We start from the raw sequence: 22,709 nt of genomic DNA on the forward strand, positions 1-22,709 counted from the left end.
GCAGACCTGTCTGTAAACCCAGCATGCAGAGCCTTCTATGAGAGCCCCTCAGCGGCACCACATGCTCCTGCACTACTCCAGGCTACAGCCTCTCCCAATTGTTTTAAAAAAATATATTTAGTCCAGAAGTGTGTTTCATACATTCAAATTCAAAATCCTCTCTCTCTCTCTCACTCACTCACTCACTCACTCACTGACGTCATTGCAGGTCTCGTCTCAAACAGCTGCAAAAACACAGAGGAGGAGCGAGACTGATTCCGATCCGCGTATTCGCCGCTAGTCCCGGGTTTTACATATCTCCTTTACAATTAGCCCAGTTGCTTGAAATTTTTATATCTTTGAAATAGAGGGCCATATAGTCTTTAAAAAAAATGAAGATTTAGAAACTCAAAGCAATTCCAATAAGCATTAATAGCGGGGAAACATGAAGCACCCGCGAATGTGGACTGCCCTCTGCCTCATGACCGTCTTCTATCAACTAGGGAGCTCTGCCAATAGATACGGTAAGAGAACACCACATTTAAAATGCCATAGTATGTATATATCACACCAACGAATTGGTTAGAGAAAGTAGACTTTCAGCCACAGGGGAAATACGTAGTTTCTTTTGAAGGACGGTGCGAAAATGTATAGTGTTTTAATATATGGTGTGGACCACTATAAAATGAAAACACTTTGAGAAATATGAAGTGTGTGGGTAAACTACGCACGGCTATTTTTGCAATGCGGTTTGTACATTTTATATTTAATGTATTTATTTTGGTTTGGGTTAAGCATCTTTTTAAGGTTGCACCTGATTTGCAGCTCCATACAAATGTAATGAATATATCTAATTTCTTTTGGATATGTGGACATTTTATGTAGTCTTTAAATGTTTATGTAAAAAAATAAACTGTAAAAATAAATTTTTTAGTTAAAGTTTATGTAATCCACGGGGCAAATGATAACATACGAAATTGCGTCACAAGAGTGGTTTTGGTTTGGAGAGGGCGGAATACTACATGTGAGGCAACGTCGAAAGCTATGTGTCTGAAGAGGCTTTCTGGGTAAACAATCCAGATTGTAAATTATGTTTAATGCAAATGCTCATTAATAATCTCGCATTGAGATTATCGTTCACCCACTGCTGACCCCAATTACATTTCCTGACCTAGAACACTTCAATCTTGATCGCCTGCTCCTTAGTGGGCCCTTGACACATTTAAACCGCGTTTCGACGGAAATGTGACGTTGCAAAACATTACAAAGATTTGACAGCCTGGTAAGTGTAGGGTGTACCTAATATGAGCTGCTCCCAAAGGTCCCCAACTCGAAATAACTTAATCACAGTAAACCCACTGATTATTGTAGGCAGTGTTGCTAAAAGCGCAGCCAGTTAATTAGAAATCAGCCTACCACTCCATCCTATCCTGGAAATGGTGTTTGTACTAAATTAGTCACACACTGCTTGAAAATACGAGACCCCGGCAGGAGTGTACAGCTGTCACAGGGGGCTGCGGAGCACTTCCCCTGTTCCAGGACAGCAGACCTGACAGGCATTAGAATGAATTAAAATTAGATTTTGAGAATGGTCGCAATAAATGTGCAATCTCACCAAGTAAAACTGAAATAAATAACCAGCTTGAAGCCATAGCATCATATTTCATGTATTATTTGTGTCAACAGCAGCAACAAAAAAAGACAAAACCGCAAACTTTTTACAAGAACTTACGCTTATGCATTGTGTAGTTTTAAACAACAGTGAAAAGCCGTCAACCAAAATTAGTTTTTTTCCCCCAATATCTCTTAATAGCATTGATATGGCACGAGAGTTTACCTTGGAGTGTTGATTTTCTGTAACGTTTACTCTGCTGTTCAGACAGACACAATTTCTACAGACTGAACAATTCGGATTGGTAATTGTGTTATATTTTTTATATTGAAAATGGATTCTAAAAACCTGTGTTTGTGATGTTGACACTAGGCTATTGAACTTCACATCACAATTTGAAGCTCTGAGAGTTTTTTTTTATGTCCACCTTTTAAAGACATTCTGTTTTCACCATCAGTCAATTATCAAAAAATAAAATGAAAACGTAGTTGAAAGTGAGAACAACAACACACGCGTGAAATTATACTGGACAGAGCGATCTTTAACAGAAATATTTCCGATCTTTGGTGTACCAAGCAAACTAAACCGGCTGCCAGGGAACTACAAGCAGTGTAACAGGTAGTGCGTCAATAAGGCATGCAATTATTTTAAGTGATAAACAAATATGTATATTTACAATCTTCTTGAAGAAATTGGAATTTTCAGGGGGAACTACATATTACACTATATCATGAAATCCGTGATCACCGTGAAAAAAAATAAAATAAACTGAACATTTCAATTAAAATAGCATTTAAGAGGCACTGAATGATTTTTTAATATATTTATTTATTTATTTTTGTTTTGCTGTAGTAGTCTCCGTGTTGATCAAGAACTTAATCTTAAAAATACCTTTTATTACGGTACCCAAGAGAGGGAGGGGAGTTTTAAACAAATCCGAAGCAGAAATCCTCTTGTTAAGGAAAGAAAGCTCTCTGGCACACCCTACTGGAAGAGAAAGTATACACTTTAAGCTGCACCTCATGATAACTGGTATAGTGAGCCGTGCCTAGAGGTATTGCAGATTTGCCAAGGCACTGTATACTGGGCAGTGTCACATATACCTGTACATTTTGCTTATATCTGTAAACCTGAGGGGTGGTGGGGGTGTTGCTATTGATGTATTTGTTGTGATTGTTTCACAAAAGCTCAAATTGGCCTGACTTGTCCTGTCTGCCACACCTGTTAGTCCATCTGTTGATACTGGGTGTACAGGATTAAAACACAGCTCGCCTTTCACACTGCATTATTCTGGAAAGCTTAAAGCAGGGTTTTGTGTTCTTGCCTTGTTTAGTTTATAATAGTTTTTAAGTATGTCTGCAACATCCCCCACCATGGATGTAAATTCATAATTAGAGCTAGTAGAATGGTGAAAAGGTTGATGACTGAGACGTATATCAATAATACAGTATAGAATAAGAAATGCTAATTGGATGAGTGGCATTTAAGCTCTAGATGTCATTAGGTAAGCTAATGGAGTGTTCATATCATGGTAAAGTGTTTTACAATGGTAACTCGATGTAAAAATGTAATTGTGACATACAGACGGACAGATGTACGGATAGATAGACTCCTTTATTTAGTTTCACAAGCTGATATTCCCAATTACGCTAAATAATGGCAACACCACGTTTCATCACAATGTAAAAAGCAGCTTTCCAGATATGCACTTACAACCATTTCCACTATTTCCCTGTTGCCAGGATTTCATCCCCTGCTGGGGATAATACATAAATGGTCTTGGCCCCAGATATTTCCATTTGTGACATTTTAAATCTAGTCTAAGATGCTGTAGTCAGCAGTAGCACCATAAGTTGGATATTTAATTTTTTTCTTGTTTGCATTGTTTGCTTTTATCCTGTCTTGCACTTCCTGGGTCATTTCACCTGGAGTGTGATATTATCCCCGCCCCTTCACAGGCTTCTTTTCTGTCAATAACCAATCTGCTGCTTCCCCTAGTGACTGACATGCTTTCAGCCAGTAACATGCTTTGATCCAGAAGACAGTGCTGGGTGAAATGACCAAGGAGCTAAGACAGTAATAGACTCCCTGGAAGTACCCGATGTCTTTTTTTAAAATGAAAATCCATGTTTGCTATAACATGAGTGTCTTTAAAATGGGTGAGAGATACAGAATTATTTTGTCAGCTACAATCACTTTGAAGACAGCATCGCGGAGATCAATCCAAACCATGTTACAGTCAGCACTCACATATCCGACCCTATAAAATTTTGACTTCAGTCAAAATTGCAGAATATAGTGCTCGATAAGGCCCTAATGTCACAGTTCACTTGCAAATGAAAATGCAAATGCATAAAAACCACTAAAGAATACATCACATTATCTAAAACTGTTTAATGATTAACTGTTACATTACCGTAGTTTGTCTCTTCGCTTTGTTTTGGCTGCATTTTCGTCAGGTGAAGCTTGAGGAAGCACTGTGTCACTGCACGGGGGTCTCACTATTTACCTAAAAAAAAAAAAAAAAAAAACACAAAACACACACACATACAAAAATGCAAACAGTAAAATATAAAGCAAAATACAGCAAAATACAACAGATATAATTAAAGATAAAGATAAAATATAAAGAAATTGCCACTGTCATGCATATTCATGAGTAGTCAAGACTGGGGCGTGATTTATTGTTTGTATCTATTAATTAATAGCAACTGTTTCAGACTGATTTGGCATGCAGAGAGAAAAAAAACACAGGCTGCGACAGATATTCAAATAAATTTTAACATTGAAGAGATGGGCTTTGTGTCACAAAACTGGTTGTGGAGTTGGAAATCGCGTGTGACGGGTAAGTGCATTAATTTGTTACATATATATATAAATAGGGATTGATTTTATTAATACAGGGGTGGTAAAACGTGACAGACGTGTATCTGGGTAACTGATATCCGAGTGTTGACTGTAAACCCAACCATGTTAATCAATCACTTTGAGAGACAGCATCGCGGAGATCAATCCCAACCATGTTAATCCATCACTCTGAGAGTCAGCATCGCGGAGATCAATCCCAACCAGTTAATCCATCACTCTGAGAGACAGCATCGCGGAGATCAATCCCAACCAGTTAATCCATCACTCTGAGAGACAGCATCGCGGAGATCAGTCCCAACCATGTTAATCCATCACTCTGAGAGACAGCATCGCCGAGATCAGTCCCAACCATGTTAATCCATCACTCTGAGAGACAGCATCGCCGAGATCAGTCCCAACCATGTTAATCCATCACTCTGAGAGACAGCATCGCGGAGATCAATCCCAACCAGTTAATCCATCACTCTGAGAGACAGCATCGCGGAGATCAATCCCAACCATGTTAATCCATCACTGAGTGTCAGCATCGCGGAGATCAGTCCCAACCATGTTAATCCATCACTGAGAGACAGCATCGCGGAGATCAATCCCAACCAGTTAATCCATCACTCTGAGAGACAGCATCGCGGAGATCAATCCCAACCATGTTAATCCATCACTCTGAGAGACAGCATCGCGGAGATCAATCCCAACCAGTTAATCCATCACTCTGAGAGACAGCATCGCGGAGATCAATCCCAACCATGTTAATCCATCACTGAGTGTCAGCATCGCGGAGATCAGTCCCAACCATGTTAATCCATCACTCTGAGAGACAGCATCGTGGAGATCAATCTGGAGACTTCTTCACACTTGAGTATTTTTCACTTCAAGATATGGTCAACAAGCTTTCTCCTTTGAAATTTCATCACATGTGGCCACTTTGATTTTTTTTTCTGCAAATGAATGGATTTTCAATGAGGTGAAATGGGATTATTTTCACATTCTCTTCTTTTAAAATAAAATAATCTTTTAAAATAAAATAATTTCTGTTCACCTTTTTGCAGTCCTGAATTAATTTAAGACTATAGCACACAAACATTAAATGGAATACATTCTTTTTTTTTTTAAATGTTTAACCAGTTCAAATTTCATTGCACTTTATTTGAGATATACATATATAAAATATGTAGGAGAGAATATTGTATAGATTGCTATACGATGCAAGCCGATAACTTACACAGCACCCTATACTATATATGTGTAATAATAAGTAGTTCAATAAGAATAGACATTCCACATCAAATGGACCAGGTCCCGTATCACCGGCTTGCATTCTTTTTACGTTGCATATAGAGGAGGTACTTGGAACTTTTTTAGGAAGAATCCCACAATATTTGGCTGAGCTCTCAACTGTCCTTAAAATGGCACAGTTTGTATGCCCTCATTAATGGAATTAACATGCATGTACAGCTATGGCCAAGAGTTTGGCATCACCCTATAGAATTAACTATTTTGCTTCATGAAGTCGAATGAAACCTGCTGAATAATGTTACGGTAAAATATTGAATTACTCGTTGGCTAAAATAAAAACCGCTTCAGCAAGCAGATATTTAATTTGCTTTGTGTTATTGTGCAGTACATGTGTATATGATAACAGTACAATATTAATGCTTTGTTTTTAATTGTTTTGTCTGTTGTTTGTGATGTGCAGTACAAAATAAAATGAACAGTAATTCTAAGTGTCCATGTATATTGCAGCTAAGGCATGTGCAGTTAGACAGTAAAAATGGGGAGCCAACTCCAGGACCGCGATATATCCGAATCCGCAGTATATTGAATGGCGATATAACGAGGGGTGGGTGTATGTTGTATTATCAGCTAAACTATGTATAGTATCTACAGTATTGTATATAGTGTAGTTTGTCAAAATGTATTTGTAACCAGCTGTTGAAGAGCCTGTCCCTATGGCAATACAGACAGGTCTTTCTGGGACAGCGAAGCAATTAGTTTCCTGCTAAATCTGCTCTTTACTCCTCAGACTAATTATAGGCTATCCAACCAACAATCAATCTCACCTGTAGGTTTGTAATTGATTTACCTGTTGAAAGAAGAGATCCAGGCCACCATAAAGGGAACGCAATTTACTTTAACCAGTTAACGTTTAGCACAGACTTGATGAGCACATTGCTGGCATATGATTAGTTTATTATAAAAAATGGCTGACTAAAACTGTCCCAGAAAGATCTGTCTGTATTGCCATAGGGACCAGGTTCCTCAAGAGATGGTTGCAAATACATTTTGGCAAACTGTATACAGCAGATACTGTACATAGTTTAGCTGATAATAATTTACATAGAAACCATAGTTTGCTGTTCTGTCAATTATTTGCTGTCTAGATGCATAAAAATCATTTTTATTACATCCTTCTGTTTCCCGTGGCTTGATCTTTTCCTGTACCAAATTTCAGCACTCTACAACAGCTAGACACAGCATGTGTGGATTATACACAAATTTATGCCAGCTCTGCATGTACAAATATTTGACAAAGTGTGACAGACAGACAGACAGCCTGAGTGGGGAATAATAATACATTCTCAGTAAGTAGTGAGAGCGCTGTAATCCGATCTGTGGTCTCACTTCAATGATAGTCTGTGTAAATGACCGGTGGGTTGACTAACCAAGATTAAGGAATACAAAATAATAATAATACAAATGGAGAAAAACTGGTTCTTTTGATGCTGTTGAGAAGCTTCCTATGCCCTACCATTGCCTTCAGGCTGTCATGGCAACAGTTGAAAGCAAAACACACTGGTAAACAGGGAAGACAAAATATTAGCTGCATCACTGCTCCCTGAACTCTGTTTTTGCTTTGTCGGTATTGACCAGGCATTTTCCTGTAAATTATTAACGAATAGGCCTATACTTTAACCACACGAATCATATGCATGGGTGCTGATGCTATAGGAACTGAAGTCTTTCAGTACCCAGGTAGACACTACAAAACTGCAGCTCGGATGTGGCGGATGTAGGGAACTAATCACACATTTTACCAGTTATCTGGAGAACTGCTTATCCAGTTGTCATGGAACTTGGGATTAACATTATTTAGCATAAGATTCTGGGGATATAGGGCGTGTGTGTGTCTGTCTGCCTGTCTCTACATCTTTCCAGCTGTAATATTTTTGCATATATCCATATATAATTTTATATATAGTACAACCCTGGCAGGGTATGAATGTTCCTTTGTTTTTTACTGAGCCATTTACATCATATTATGCAGCTGTCAAAGAAAGTACTAAATCCAGTAGTTCATGCGCCCTGGGATGCTCAAATTTTGATGTGTGAATTTTCACCACATTTTGATATGTTCTTGTCATGTGGGGTATACGAAAAATACAACACCTGAACCCTTATCACATTTTGTTTATACAGACGTGCTCAAATTTGTTGGTACCCTTACAGCTCATTGAAATAATGCTTCATTCCTCCTGAAAAGTGATGAAATTAAAAGCTATTTTATCATGTGTACTTGCATGCCTTTGGTATGTCATAGAATAAAGCAAAGAAGCTGTGAAAAGAGAATTATTGCTTATTCTACAAATATATTCTAAAATGGCCTGGACATATGTGTTGGTACCCCTTAGAAAAGATGATAAATAATTGGATTATAGTGATATTTCAAACTAATTCGTTTATTTAATTAGTATCACACATGTCTCCAATCTTGTAATCAGTCATTCAGCCTATTTAAATGTAGAAAAGTAGTCGCTGTGCTGTTTGGTATCATTGTGTGCACCACACTGAACATGGACCAGAGAAAGCAAAGGAGAGAGTTGTCTGAGGAGATCAGAAAGAAAATAATAGACAAGCATGGTAAAGGTAAAGGCTACAAGACCATCTCTAAGCAGCTTGATGTTCCTGTGACAACAGTTGCAAATATTATTAAGAAGTTTAAGGTCCATGGAACTGTAGCCAACCTCCCTGGGCGCGGCCGCAAGAGGAAAATCGACCCCAGATTGAACAGAAGGATAGTGCGAATGGTAGAAAAAGAACCAAGGATAACTGCCAAAGAGACACAAGCTGAACTCCAAGGTGAAGGTACGTCAGTTTCTGATCGCACCATCCGTCGCTTTTTGAGCGAAAGTGGGCTCCATGGAAGAAGACCCAGGAGGACTCCACTTTTGACAGAAAAACATAAAAAAGCTAGACTGGAATTTGCTAAAATGCATTGACAAGCCACAATCCTTCTGGGAGAATGTCCTTTGGACAGATGAGTCAAAACTGGAGCTTTTTGGCAAGTCACATCAGCTCTATGTTCACAGACAAAAAATGAAGCTTTCAAAGAAAAGAACACCATACCTACAGTGAAACATGGAGGAGGCTCGGTTATGTTTTGGGGCTGCTTTGCTGCGCCTGGCACAGGGTGCCTTGAATCTGTGCAGGGCACAATGAAATCTCAAGACTATCAAGGCATTCTGGAGCGAAACGTACTGCCCAGTGTCAGAAAGCTCTGTCTCAGTCACAGGTCATGGGTCCTCCAACAGGATAATGACCCAAAACACACAGCTAAAAGCACCCAAGAATGGATAAGAACAAAACATTGGACTATTCTGAAGTGGCCTTCTATGAGTCCTGATCTGAATCCTATCAAACATCTATGGAAAGAGCTGAAACTTGCAGTCTGGAGAAGGCACCTATCAAACCTGAGACAGCTGGAGCAGTTTGCTCAGGAAGAGTGGGCCAAACTACCTATTAACAGGTGCAGAAGTCTCATTGAGAGCTACAGAAAACGTTTGATTGCAGTGATTGCCTCTAAAGATTGTGCAACAAAATATTAGGTTAGTGGTCCCATCATTTTTGCCCATGCCATTTTCATTTGTTTTATTATTTACAATATTATGTTGAATAAAAAATAAAAAGCAAAGTCTGATTTCTATTAAATATGGAATAAACAATGGTGGATGCCAATTACTTTTGTCAGTTTCAAGTTATTTCAGAGAAAATTGTGCATTCTTCGTTTTTTGTGGAGGGGTACCAACAAATTTGAGCACATCTGTATGTTATCAACCACAAATGTATAAAATACAGTAGACTGTGTAGTTATTTGAGTGTTACTTAATTCACCACTGCATCACCCAGCCCTGCTCTACTGTGAATAAAAATAAAGAAATCCCTACAGGCTATTTCAAGTGCTGTTGTGTTACTGAACACACTAGCCACACAGTAATACAGGGCTACAGTAGCATGGCATGAAATATGTACGCAATTTTACAGCCTGTCAGACTAACAGTGTTCTAGCAACGGTAAATGGTTACCCACAACTGTGTGGCATTCCGGACCGTTTATTTCAGCATACAATATATTTTACACAGAGAGTGGAGGGGAGAGGAGAGGAGAAGAGATGAGATCAAGCCATGCTGATCCTTTAGGACCTTTGGGATCAATCAGCTACCAGGAACTAAGGGAGCACTGGTGGGCTGAATGGCCTCCTCTCATTTGTAAAGGATGTTCTTAAGTACTCATGTCCTTTAAAAAGATAACTGTTCATATTCAGGCTGTAACCAGTACATTCTATATTTTATAGTGACTCAAACAAGGCCTTGAAAAGGCACAGAAAGTTAAACTATATGGGGAACATCATAAACAGACTCCAGAGAATTCTATTTTACTATAAAATTTAGCGTGATTGTTGGACCCTGCACCTTTTGTAATTTAAGTGCTTAAAAACTTATTGTGTTAACCTTATTGTACCTGGAAGACGAGTCATGTTTAAACCAAGCCTCTGAAGGCAGTATAGGCCAATGACTTGTCTCCTAGCCCACTTGTGACCACCTGATTATAACAGAAGAACCACAATCAGCTGAGTGCAGTTCCAGTGAAGAGTTTGTTCCATGTTGAGTGAGTCTTCATGGAAACAGTGCACATCAATACACGCTGTCAGCGCCTGACGCACAATAAAGAGTGTGCAGTTGAACCTGTAATCAAACAGGAGGGCCACTGTTACACTGGATAAGCCTCTTGCATTCTTCACTATACCCAGATAACCACGAGACATGCACTGAGGCCTGGAAAGGCTCGTCTAAAAGTAAATGTGCACTGTAATTTAGCAGTATTGTCATGCTTTTCACATAGTTATATTATGCATTTATAATAGTTTGCCATGGTTTGACATTTGTAATATGCTTTACTATACCTATCTGCTCTCTAGGCTGTCCAATGCCTATCTATGCTTTACCTTGTTTTCACTATGTTTTATTACACTTTGCTATGCTTTTACTTTTATAAGGACATGTCAGACATGATGGGCCAATCCAAAAGCTGAACTAGCTAAACTCCTGTGTGCAGTTAGAAAAAGCCATGGGAGGAGTCAATAACAATAAAATCAGGTTAGGCGGGAGTGATTTGTATTGTGTTGAGTTGAAAACAGTCATTTCTGACACAGACACACAGTCTGTGTCAGTGTTCAAAAATATAATTTGAGAGTGTTAGGAAACTGAGCTCAGAGGAGCATTCAGTCCATTCCAGAGTGGAGTTTTTAAACTAAGCAGGTCTCAGGAGTACTGAGAAGTCAGAGTGTAATTGTTTTTCGACTTTGCTCTGGTCACATGACAAGGAGATCAGAGCAGCCTCTACCAATGTAGTATACTGCAACATTAAAGGTAGAATAAATAGCAGAGGGGGTCCCCGAGTGACTCACCTGATAAAAGCACAGGTGCATGGTGTGCAGGGTGAGTAATACAGTCAGGGGAGCGCAATGAAAATAAAGGGTCAAATAATTGGGCACTCTAAGCCACTTCCCACACAAATGCCTGTACTGAGACGTCTCAGAGACCTCTCAACATTTTTAAAAAGACCCAATCACACAGCACAAAATTGCACCATCTATGCTAGTAAAATACCATCATAAGCTTTTCACACAGCCAAAACGATCATGAGAGACCAACTTTCAAACCTGTCATTCAACAGATCGTTCTCATGGCAACGGAAACCACTTCAACATCAATTTTTTTTTTTTTTTTTTTTAAAAGACGCCATCTTTAGCCAAAAAGTAGATTTGGCTGTGTTTAGTTTGTTTTTCATTTTTGTTATATTATACAATATAACAACCTTGTAAGGTTTGCAGGAGCTTCAAACACAATGTACTTCCCATTTTCTTTTGCGAAGAAGATACAGTATCCTTAAAAGAAAGAGATTCCAGCTGTTCAGGCAACAGCAGAGAGTGATATATCGTGGCTTTACACAAAGGATGCTTGACTTGGGTAAGGGAGCGAATGCCAACACGTGCTGTATTTTTATTTATACCAGTGATGTGGCTACATGTTCGTGAGTTATTTTTATGATATCTCATGAAAAGCTAGTGACTGTATCTTCCTTTATTTTCATTTTTTTCATTGTGACAGATTGCTGTGCAAATACATTCTATTGCTAAGCATACTGCATATAATTTAAAACCAACACTGTTTACAAAACGCTAATAATCACAAAATAAGATATTTTAAGATGGAAGTAAACTTTGATCTCATTTTATTTACTTATATGAGGTTATTTTAATAGAGAGTTTAAAAAAACTCCAAACAGCGGGTGTGAAGAATGCACTTCTCTACACCCAGCCCGCCTGTCGGAAAGGACCAGCTCTGTGCTGCCTCATCTGTATTGCCTTGTGTAGAAAGTAACAGATTAGTGGACCGTACCTTCAAATGAGTTCGGGGACTTACATACTGACTATACATATTTCATCGCATCTCTTTGGCAGCAACATATAACTCAACCAGCAGTTGACAGCAGGGAAACTCGCACAGGTAATGAAGACTAATAATCAGATTCATCTCACTCTCTTACCATTAGTCTCACATTGAACTAACTAGAAGCACCTTCTAATGGTGTTTAGTTAAGAACCTTGTTAAGCTCAAAGTTTATAAAAAATGTATTTTAAGAATGTGTGTGATGAAAAACTGAAACAAAACAAGAATTGTCCACCAAATACCATGAATGATGTGTGTGTGAGTTCATAAGTAAATACACCTTACTGTATTTGTTCTACCTGATAAGTATGTTTTAACAGTCTGGGGTGGGGTTCTTAATGCTTTATCTGCTGGGTATTGGAAGATGACACAATGGGAGACAGTACAGATGTAGGCAGAACCAACCAATGGCTGACATTCTGAACGTGTAGAAATGAAGAGGATTCATTCAGTCAAACCTCTTGTAGGAACCTTGCAGAGCCCTCAAAAGATTCCCTAAACTGTAATTTATTTGCTGTGTGTGTGTTCAGTGTTATTGTGTCATTTCTCTGCTGTGTGTGTGTTCAGTGTTATTGTGTCATTTCTCTGCTGTGTGTGTGTTCAGTGTTATTGTGTCATTTCTTTGCTGTGTGTGTGTGTGTTCAGTGTTATTGTGTCATTTCTTTGCTGTGTGTGTGTGTTCAGTGTTATTGTGTCATGTCATGTCTTTGTGTGTGTGTTCAGTGTTACCATGGTTTCATTTATTTTGTTTACGTGAAGCCTAATTACCGCATTTGTAATACTATTGTCATGACGTTTTGTAGCCGAATTTACCAGCCTCATTCTCTTGATAAAACTTTTTACACAGCTTCCCTTTCACATGTTCGTTCCCTTGATGATATGCAAATGAGAGAGGAGATATCTAGGCTGATATAGCACAAATTAATGCATTGCGAAATCTCTCCTTTTAAAAATAAAATGAATGCACACTTTGAATTGAACCATTCCTGCACTCATAAGCGTGTAGCTCTAGTGCTGCACCTTCAGGAGCCGACTGTACAGTTTAGCACAGAATAGCTTCAATGTGTTTGTATTTCACAACCATGCATATCTACAGCTATGGCCAAATGTTTTGCATTACCTAGAATTTTAGGATTGAGACAATTAAGAAAAAAACAAAAAACTATATGAACATAATTTAGATATTTTATTTAACATTATGTAATCAAAGAAACTACATAGTGATATCGCAAAAGTCCGGAAGCAATAATTGAAGTACAGTATTTCGTGTTAGATTTTGAAATGTCACTTTTTTCAATGTGTGTCTGTTTTTGTTAAGAATATGGAAAACTACAAAGCGGTACAGTGGCTCTCAAAAGTATTCACCCCCTTGGACTTTTCCACATTTTATTGTGTTACAACATGGAATCAAACTGGATTTAATTAGGAGTTTTTGCCACTGATCAACACAAAAAAGTCCATAATGTCAAAGTGAAAAATAAAATCTACAAATTGTTCTAAATTAATTACAAATAGAAAATAGAAATAATTGATTTGCATAAGTATTCACCCCCTTTGCTATGACACACCTAAAAAAGCTCTGGTGCAACCAATTGTCTTTAGAAGTCACATAATTAGTTGAATGGAGTCCACCTGTGTGCAATTAAGGTGTTTCACATGATTTCAGGTTAAATACACCTGTCTCTGGGAGGTCCCACAGTTGGTTAGTATATTTCCTAACAAAAACTACATCATGAAGACGAAGGAACATTCAAAGCAAATCCGGAATAAGGTTCTTCAAAAGCACCAATCAGGGGTAGGATATAAGATCATCCTGAGAACACCATCCCTACCGTGAAGCATGGTGGTGGCAGCATTATGCTATGGGGATGCTTCTCTGCGTCAGGGCCTGGAAAGCTTGTGAAGATAGAGGGCAAAATGGATGCAGCAAAGTACAGAGAAATCCTGGAGGAAAACCTGCTGAAGTCTGCAAGAGACCTGGGAATTGGGAGAAGATTCATTTTCCAGCAGGACAATGACCCCAAACATACAGCCAAAGCCACACTGGAGTGGCTTAAAAACAAAAAGGTCAATGTCCTGAGTGGCCCAGTCAAAGCCCGGACCTCAATCCAATTGAGAATATGTGGAAAGAGTTGAAAATTGCTGTTCACCAAAAGTCCCCATCCAACTTGACGGAGCTTGAGCAATTTTGCAAAGAAGAATGGGCAAAAATTGCAGTGTCCAGATGTGCAAAGCTGGTAGAGACTTATCCAAATAGACTCATGGCTGTAATTGCTGCCAAAGGTGCCTCTACCAAATATTGACTCAAGGGGGTGAATACTTATGCAATCAATTATTTTCTGTTTTGTATTTGTAATTAATTTAGAACAATTTGTAGATTTTATTTTTCACTTTGACATTATTGACTTTTTTTGTGTTGATCAGTGGCAAAAACTCCTAATTAAATCCATTTTGATTCCATGTTGTAACACAATAAAATGTGGAAAAGTCCAAGGGGGGGGGGTGAATACTTTTGAGAGCCACTGTATGTAATTCAATATGTTAACATAACATTATTCAGCCGGTTTCAATCGACTTTATGCAAAATTAGTTAATTCTACAGGGTGATGCAAATCCTTTAGCCATAACTCGTAAGGCAGAGTTTTTTTTTTTAATTGGTTTGAAAATTCAAACATAGTGTATTATAAAAGATGAGTTTCTAGCCTACACTTCTGCAGTACTATTAGTATTATTTTTTTCTTAGCAGACACCCTTAACCAGGTCGACTTCCAATTATTGCAAGATATCACATTATTTTTACATACAATTACATTATTTTTTTACATACAATTACCCATTTATACAGTTGGGTTTTTACTGGACCAATCTAGGTAAAGTACCTTGCTCAAGGGTACAGCAGCAGCGTCCGACACCTGGGATTGATCCAACACCCCTCTGGTCAAGAGTCCAGAGCCCTAACTACTACTCGACACTGCTGCTCTGTATTGCATGCAATTCATCAGACACTTTCACGTTTATCTGTTCATACAATAGAAATATATAGTATGCTACATTTTAGAATGCAAATAATCCATAACTAGTAAATACTAAAATACTAAAACCATTACAACATTTGAAGACATTGAAAAAGACATCATTGAAACATTTGTCAATTCATTTTCTTTCAGCATTTCTAAACTTATAATGTACACTTATGGACAATGAAGATGTAACAGTCTTAAGTTTTACATCAGTAGCTCATTGGGCACATACATAATGTTATTTACATTTTAAATAGTGAACAGATAGGTTTGTTGATTGTTTGAGTAGTATTGTTCCTTAGGATAACAAAATACTGAGCTCAAGTCATGTGATTTCATAAAAACGCCAGGTGCTCAGTGTTTGGTGTTTGAGTTGAGTTAAAATTGCCAAAATGAGTTGATTAGGAATCTAATCAACTCAAGATACGACCATACCCTGCTTGACTAATGAAGATCGCCTGGTTGCTATCGGCAGGATTGAATACGGCCTGTCTGTGAGACCTGAGTCCAATAGAACATCTGTGGGACCAAATAGCCAGTGCCATCCACAGGAGACAACCGTGACCAGCCAGGCTTCGCCAGCTATCTGCAGCTGCACAGGAAAAGTGGCAGAACAGCCCACAGTCTATCCAGAGGCTGATCAGGTCTATGCGTCAATGCTGCCAGGATTGTGTTAATGCTCAGGGAGGTCATACCCGATACTAACTTTGTACAGCGTGTCGCGTTTCATACTGAAAACTTATCATAATTCTTTGATCTGTATTTTTGTTCACATTTTCTGTAATTTTGTTTGATATCTATGTTTAAAACATTTGATTAAATCCATTAGACCTGAGTGTTGCGTTTCTTTTGTGCATCAGTATATTTTAAAGGTATGTTGCAATGCAGTAGCCTACATTTAAGTACATTTGTTTTAGACAGCTCCTGGTAATTATTTTAATGTTAATTTATGTTAGCGTACCTATGTTACATACAAGATTGTTACCTTACTGAACCTGTGTTGAAAATATCTTTCCTGTAAAATGTTATTCACAAAACAAAAAGCAGCATTCTGTATAAATTCGATAGAAGCAGCAGCACTGCACGCCTGGGTTCGAGATTATTGACACGTCGATAAAGGGGAGGGGTCCCAGCTCACTGGTGCTGATATTTAAGAGAGGAGATACCGTGGAACCCAGGAAACTACTGACCCATCAGCCCGACACTCTCATGGCATCACCAATACGAGGGCTATTTACGTATGTTATCTGTGGCAGCCTGACTAGTCTCTTAGTTACTGCAAGATAATATAGCTCGAAATCTGTGAGAATCCAGGGCATGCCACGGTTACACAACTGGTACAAATGGAGAAAGTAGACATTCCTTATAGGGGAGTCATTCTAGTTGGGCCATGTATTCAGCACTGAGACCCCTTGTGGCAGGGTGCCCTGACTCTGTGCATATTTATGTGTTGTATGTGGTGTGTTAATATTGGTGCACAGAATATAATGTGGATGTGAATATAAAGTGTTGTTGAAATGTATATTTGTATTTAGGCCTGGGGATTGCACAGTCACTCCACGTGCAGATAGGATGGAAGCACGGGGAGCACAATTAGTTAACGTGCAGATGTACCGAGATTCCAATTGAATGATTGATTAGCAATCGAGTCTCGGTACAGCTGCATAAAAGAGTGAGTGCTTCACGCACACAGGGATGGGTTTTCAGTGAGTGGAGAAGGGACGAGAGAAGGAGAGTAAATTAAAAACTGGAAATAATAATAATAATAATAATAATAATAATAATAATAATTATTATTATTATTATTGCTACTCGTGCTGGAGGACCAGCATGATACTTGTTGTTTGGGTTTTGACTCACCATGTTTGTTTAGTGTCTGTCTGTTTTGTTTTGTTAATAAAAGCGCAAGCAGCGCATTCATTACCCCAGTACTGCCTTGCGTGTCTGTCTCCTTCCGGGTCTGTGACATCATCCACCAGCCATCCAACTCACACCCCTGCTCTTTCTCATCCAGGTAAATGATCTAGAGAGCAAAATTGAGTGAGCAAGCAACATGCTCAGGAAATGCAAAGGGATTTAGACTGCATTCCGAATAGGACAGAAAAGTGACAAATGAAATGTAATGTTAACAAATGTGTAGTTTTGAATACCAAAGCAATTAAACTGCTGCGGTGAGAGCAGGTCTCCTGACCTCCCCCACCTTCTTTGTGGCCGGCAGCGAAACTGCTGCAGTGGGAGCAGGTCTCCGGACCTCCCCCACCTTCTTCGTGGCCGGCAGCTCCCCTTGGTGGGGTTCCGTCCACAGTACTTCCTGCTGCGATGCGGAGCAACTGGCAGCCCCAGGCGATGCGGAGCGGCTGGCAACCCCAGGCGATGCGGAGCGGCTGGCAACAGCAGGCGATGCGGCGCGGCAGGCAACCCCAGGCGATGCGGCGCGACAGGCAGCCCCAGGCGATGCCAGACAGGCATCCTTGGGTGAAGCGTGGCAGGGAGTCAGGACAAGCTGGGGTGCGGGTGTTGGCCCTCTTCTCGGCCTCTGCGGCCGGGCGGTTCTTCCCCATGCTTCCCTCAGCAGCCTATGCAAGGGCTGCTGAGGGCCGCCAGCTTCACGTCCTGGTCTTTCTGGTGAAGGGAGAGGCAGCTCCTGCTTCTCTCCCCCTGATGGTGATGGAGGCAGAGGCAGCTCCTGCTGCTCTGCTCCTGGCAGTGGAGGTGGCGGAGGTAGAGGCAGTTCCTGCTGCTCTGCTCCTGCCGGTGAAGGTGGCGGAGGTAGAGGCAGCTCCTGCTGCTCTGCTCCTGCCAGTGAAGGTGGCGGAGGCAGAGGCAGCTCCGGCTGCTCTGCTCCTGCCGGTGAAGGTGGGAGCAGCGTGTAGTCTCCTGGCGACGAAGGTGGGAGCAGCGTGTAGTCTCCCCCTTTTTCAGGGGACTGGTGCTGCTCTGCCTCTCTTGCAGGGGACTGGTGCGGCTCCGCCTTTCTTGCAGGGAACTAGTGCGGCTCTGCCTCTGAAGGGGAAACCAGCAGGCATTCTTCCTCTGCTGGTTGTGATGGGGAAACCAGCAGGCATTCTCCCTCTGCTGGTGGAGGTGGAACTAGCAGGCATTCTTCCTCTGCTGGTGGAGGTGGAACCAGCAGGCATTCTTCCTCTGCTGGTGGAGGTGGAACCAGCAGGCATTCTCCCTCTGCTGGCCGCTTGGGTTCTAGGGCTGTGGAAGCCCCGACTTCCCTCTCTTCGGGCTGTGGACGCACCGACTCCTCCCTTTTGGGCTGTGGACGCACCGACTCCTCCCTTTTGGGCTGTGGACGCACCGACTCCTCCCTTTTGGGCTGTGGACGCACCGACTCCCCCCTCTTGGGCTGTGGACGTTCGGGCTCCCCCCACTCAGGCGTAGGACGTTCGGGCTCCTCCCACTCAGGCGTAGGACGTTCGGGCTCCTCCCACTCAGGCGTAGGACGTTCGGGCTCCTCCCGCTTGGGCTGTGGACACTCAGGCTCCTCCCACTTGGGCTGGTGAGGCAAAACCAGCAGGCATTCTTCCTCTGCTGGTGGAGCTGCTACCTGGGCTGTTGTTGTGGTTATGACCGCCTCCAGGTAGCTGAGGACCAACTCCACACCTTCCTCCCAGGTGCTTAGGGTGTGTTCCCTCTCGTAAGCCTCCCATCGCTCCCTGTCCATCAACCGCAGGAACCGGATGGCTACTGGCATAGACTGGGCCTCCAGCCCAGCATTTTCCAGGATCCAGTCCCGTAGTTTGATGGCGTTTTCTGCCTTTTTTTTTTTTTTTTTTTTAAATCAAAAATGCGGTTCCTGCTCTGGCCTGAGTCCTGGAGGCGCTGTAGATCCCACGCAGGACACCACGTGTCACAAAGACGGCCGGAGTGGGTGGCGTCAGACCAGATGCAGGAAATAAAACAACAGAGAGGTGTGGTTTGGTGGAGCTGAGCGAATGGTTTCGCTCAGCATTTAATAAACAGAACAGAAAATAAAAAGGTTGAACAAACAAACACAGGACACGGCACTTGAGCCAAAATAAACAGACAAACAAAACGTACTAAACAGTGCACAGACAGACGAACAAAACACGTGAGCAGATTTAACTATTATTACTTTCCACAAATACCTCCGTCTCCAATCCCGTTCTCCACTCACCGAACACCCAACCCCGAGTGAGAGCTACGTGTCTCTTACTGTTATATATACTGTTGTGCTGGGATTCAATTACTAATTAATTATTCACTTGAATCCCAGCATGTGAATTAATTCTGTGCAACCCCGTGCTCACATACTATACTTTAAATGCACGTGAAGTGATAGTGCAATCCCGTGCCTAAATATAATTATACAATTTAAATACTCGTGCTGCACACACCCATTTATATCCCGTGTAACAATGACTATATACCAACATTAACACACGCACCATACAACACATAATATGCACACAGGGGCGGGGCACATTGCCACAATGCATATCCTTGAATCCCTACTGTGTTCAGTTTGAGAATTAATCTTTTATGCTGGACTTTGTCAAAAGCTTTCTGGAAATCCAACAAAACCATGTCATATGGTTTACAATTATCCATTGTTGATGTTGCATCCTCAAAAAAATCAAGCAGGTTAGTTAGACACAATCTGCCTTTCCTAAAACCATGCTGACTGTCTCCCAGGATACTGTTACCATATAGGTATTAGTTTCCATAAGTTTACATATAATAGAAGTCAGGCTTATTGGTCTGTACTTACCTGGTTTGGTTTTGTCTGCCTTTTTGTGGATCGGTATTATGTTTGCAGTTCTCCAATCTGTCGGTACAACCCCTTTGTCAAGAGACTGTTGCATGATCTTGGTTAGTGGTTTGTAAATAACTTCTTTCATTTCTTTGAGTATTATTGGGAGGAGCTCATCCGGCCCAAGGGAATTGTTTGTTTTAAGAGCTCCAAGTCCCTTTAACACCTCTGCTTCTGTTATGATAAAGTTACTTAAAACTGGATAGGAACAGGTCGGCGTGGGGCATGTTGTCCGTATCCTTCTTTGTAAAAACTTGTGAAAAGTAATCATTTAATATATGTGCGTTTTTTTTCTCTTCATCTATGATTTTGCCATTTGTATCTCTTAGACATTTTACTTCCTCCTTGAATGTTCTTTTGCTGTTATAATATTGAAAAAACTTTTTTTTCCTCCAGATTTGCACAGCGCTGTACTGTTCTTCACATCAGATAGCTACCTCTTAAAGAAATGTAAAAAAATAGTACCTGTAACTTTGTGTTTTTTAAATTAGGAGTTGAGTGAATGTTTGTGGATTTGTGTAAGTATTAAAGTTGCCAATAGGTGCTAAAATGTGTTTGCGAAAGTAAAAAAAAGGTTGTAGTAACTAAATATCTAGTAGACTACGTGTGTTAGTGCTGATCTTGCTGTTTGTTCAGTAACTTGTTCACAGCGTGTTCATAAAGTTTATTCAAAGTAATCGTCTGCACCCAGTTTTGATTTCTACAACTTGTCATTCAAACCGGAGACTAGTTGCTATTCCTGCTGGTCTTACTGCATTGCCAGACAGCATTCAGAGGGTGTGACGAGAACAGCGCCCCCTCTTCCCCCGCACTTCCGTCGATACGTTTTGCAGTATATCATTCTCTTGTTTAAATAGCACAGTGTGTTTTCCACTGATTTCCATTGGTTTTGTTTCCATGTTGTATGGCCCCCGCTCTGCCTGCCGTCCCAGTAGAACTCACTGACTCACCGGCTGACGTCTTTTCTAACATTAGGTCTCCTACCTGCTGTTTTAAAATCAGATTGCTTTTATTTTTTTCTGTTTCAGTGTGTCTGTGATTCAGAAATGAGACTGGAAACAACAGCTCATTAAACACACATGATGAATGAGATTCAATTGGACATTTTACAGCGTAAAATAAAGCTGTGCATAGGCTTTTCTTATTTGATTGGGAAAGAATAAACAGCTAATGCATCTGTATATTGAATCAACTGTGTCTATGTGGAATTAAACTACCTGGAATAAAAGACATCAGTAATGACATGATTATTAAAATTTTTGATTTTGTCTTTCAAAGTTGCCTGTCTGTAATTCTCTTTTAATATAAGGAGAAAAAAAACACGTTCATTTGACAGAATGTAGTATCAGAGAACCAGCCAGTTGATTTGATAATCTTTAGCCCTTCAGGATAAGCATATTCTACAGCATCAGGGAACCCCCGGTATTGCATCAACCACCTTTGTTATGGATGTTAGACTGCAGGTCTGCGCCACCATGTGGCTCTTTGTTATACTACACTGTTACTGCCTGTGTTTTGTACCTTTGACCCAGGTTGTGTATTTTTTGTTCAAAAAGGCATCGATTCACTAACAGCTTGTAGAAGTATCTGGACCCAAAATTATGCCACTCTTTTGAAGATCCGCATTTTCTGAGCGCAGTGAGCTATAAAACTGTGAGTAGCAACGAAGGATTGAATTGATATTAGATGGATTAAGAGTGCATGCATCCATTGCCATTGAGGTTATTGCTATTCAGGAGCCCGGAGGCTGTAAATAGGGAGCGCAAACGTATTTCAGCATCATGGTGGCTGCCAATAGCATTTCACCCCCTAAAGGGATGAAGATGAGCGGTGATTGGAGCAGCAACTGGGAAAATTTCAGAGCAGAATTTGAAGATTACTCCATAGCAACAGCCAGCGGAAGTGCGAGCAGCTACACTGATGAGGTTGATGGGCAGCGAATGCACAACCTGAACCTCACAGAGGAGCAACAAAAGGATGCAACAGCCATCCTGAATGCATTAGAAGCCTACTTCAGACCCGCAAAAGAAAGCTACGACTCAATTGACAACTTTGTTACACGACTGAGAGAAAAAGCAGCAACATGTGATTACGGCCCATTCTGGGCAGAATTAGTGCTGGGACAAATAACCAAGACAGGCATATAAAATGGCTGCTACTTAATTAACCCCTTGTAAATAAAAATAAATAAATAATACAAAACTGCTTAACCTAAAAAAGAACAGTCCTACAGGTACCACAGTAGCAGGCGCAGTTTACACTGCCTCAGAGTTTCTGATCGCATCATAAATTCCACATTTCCTAAATCAACTGATGGAAATGTCCGGTCTGCTTTTAATTTTTTAAGCAAATTGGCTTCATCACTCACTTACATTCTGATATTCACTTTGACATCCGACACATTCTTTCCCTTGTCCAGCGCACGCTTCTTTAACCTGTGCTGCATACCACCAGTCTGTCAGAGGGCGGGATCGCTCACTGTATGCCACACTCTGATTGGTGGAAGTATTATTGGCTATCCAATACAAACCGCCAATAAAGCCAAAATAAATTCCACTCCAAAATGTCCCGTTATACGGTATGTCAAAGAAAATATTAAACGAAGGTTGGTGTTTCTTATGCGTTTCACTTAAAACCGGGCGTCCGGGTTTGTTAATTCCTGCCACCCGGACACAGATGCCAATTCCCTGACTGTCCGAGTCAAACCCGGACAGGTGGCAACC

General features: G+C 40.6%; 1 protein-coding gene across 1 annotated transcript in view; it reads left to right on the forward strand.

The window, feature by feature from the left end:
- The first annotated feature begins 221 nt into the window (after window positions 1–221).
- Window positions 222–22,709, forward strand: part of LOC117410794 (receptor-type tyrosine-protein phosphatase-like N) — a 190,673-nt gene continuing 168,185 nt past the window's right edge. Inside the window, exon 1 of the mRNA XM_034017621.3 lies at window positions 222–503. Within this exon, the coding sequence (XP_033873512.3) occupies window positions 425–503 (79 nt within the window). The 5' untranslated portion in view covers window positions 222–424. The remainder of the gene's footprint in view (window positions 504–22,709) is intronic.

The sequence above is a fragment of the Acipenser ruthenus genome, chromosome 10 (assembly GCF_902713425.1).
Source record: "Acipenser ruthenus chromosome 10, fAciRut3.2 maternal haplotype, whole genome shotgun sequence".
Lineage (NCBI taxonomy): Eukaryota > Metazoa > Chordata > Actinopteri > Acipenseriformes > Acipenseridae > Acipenser > Acipenser ruthenus.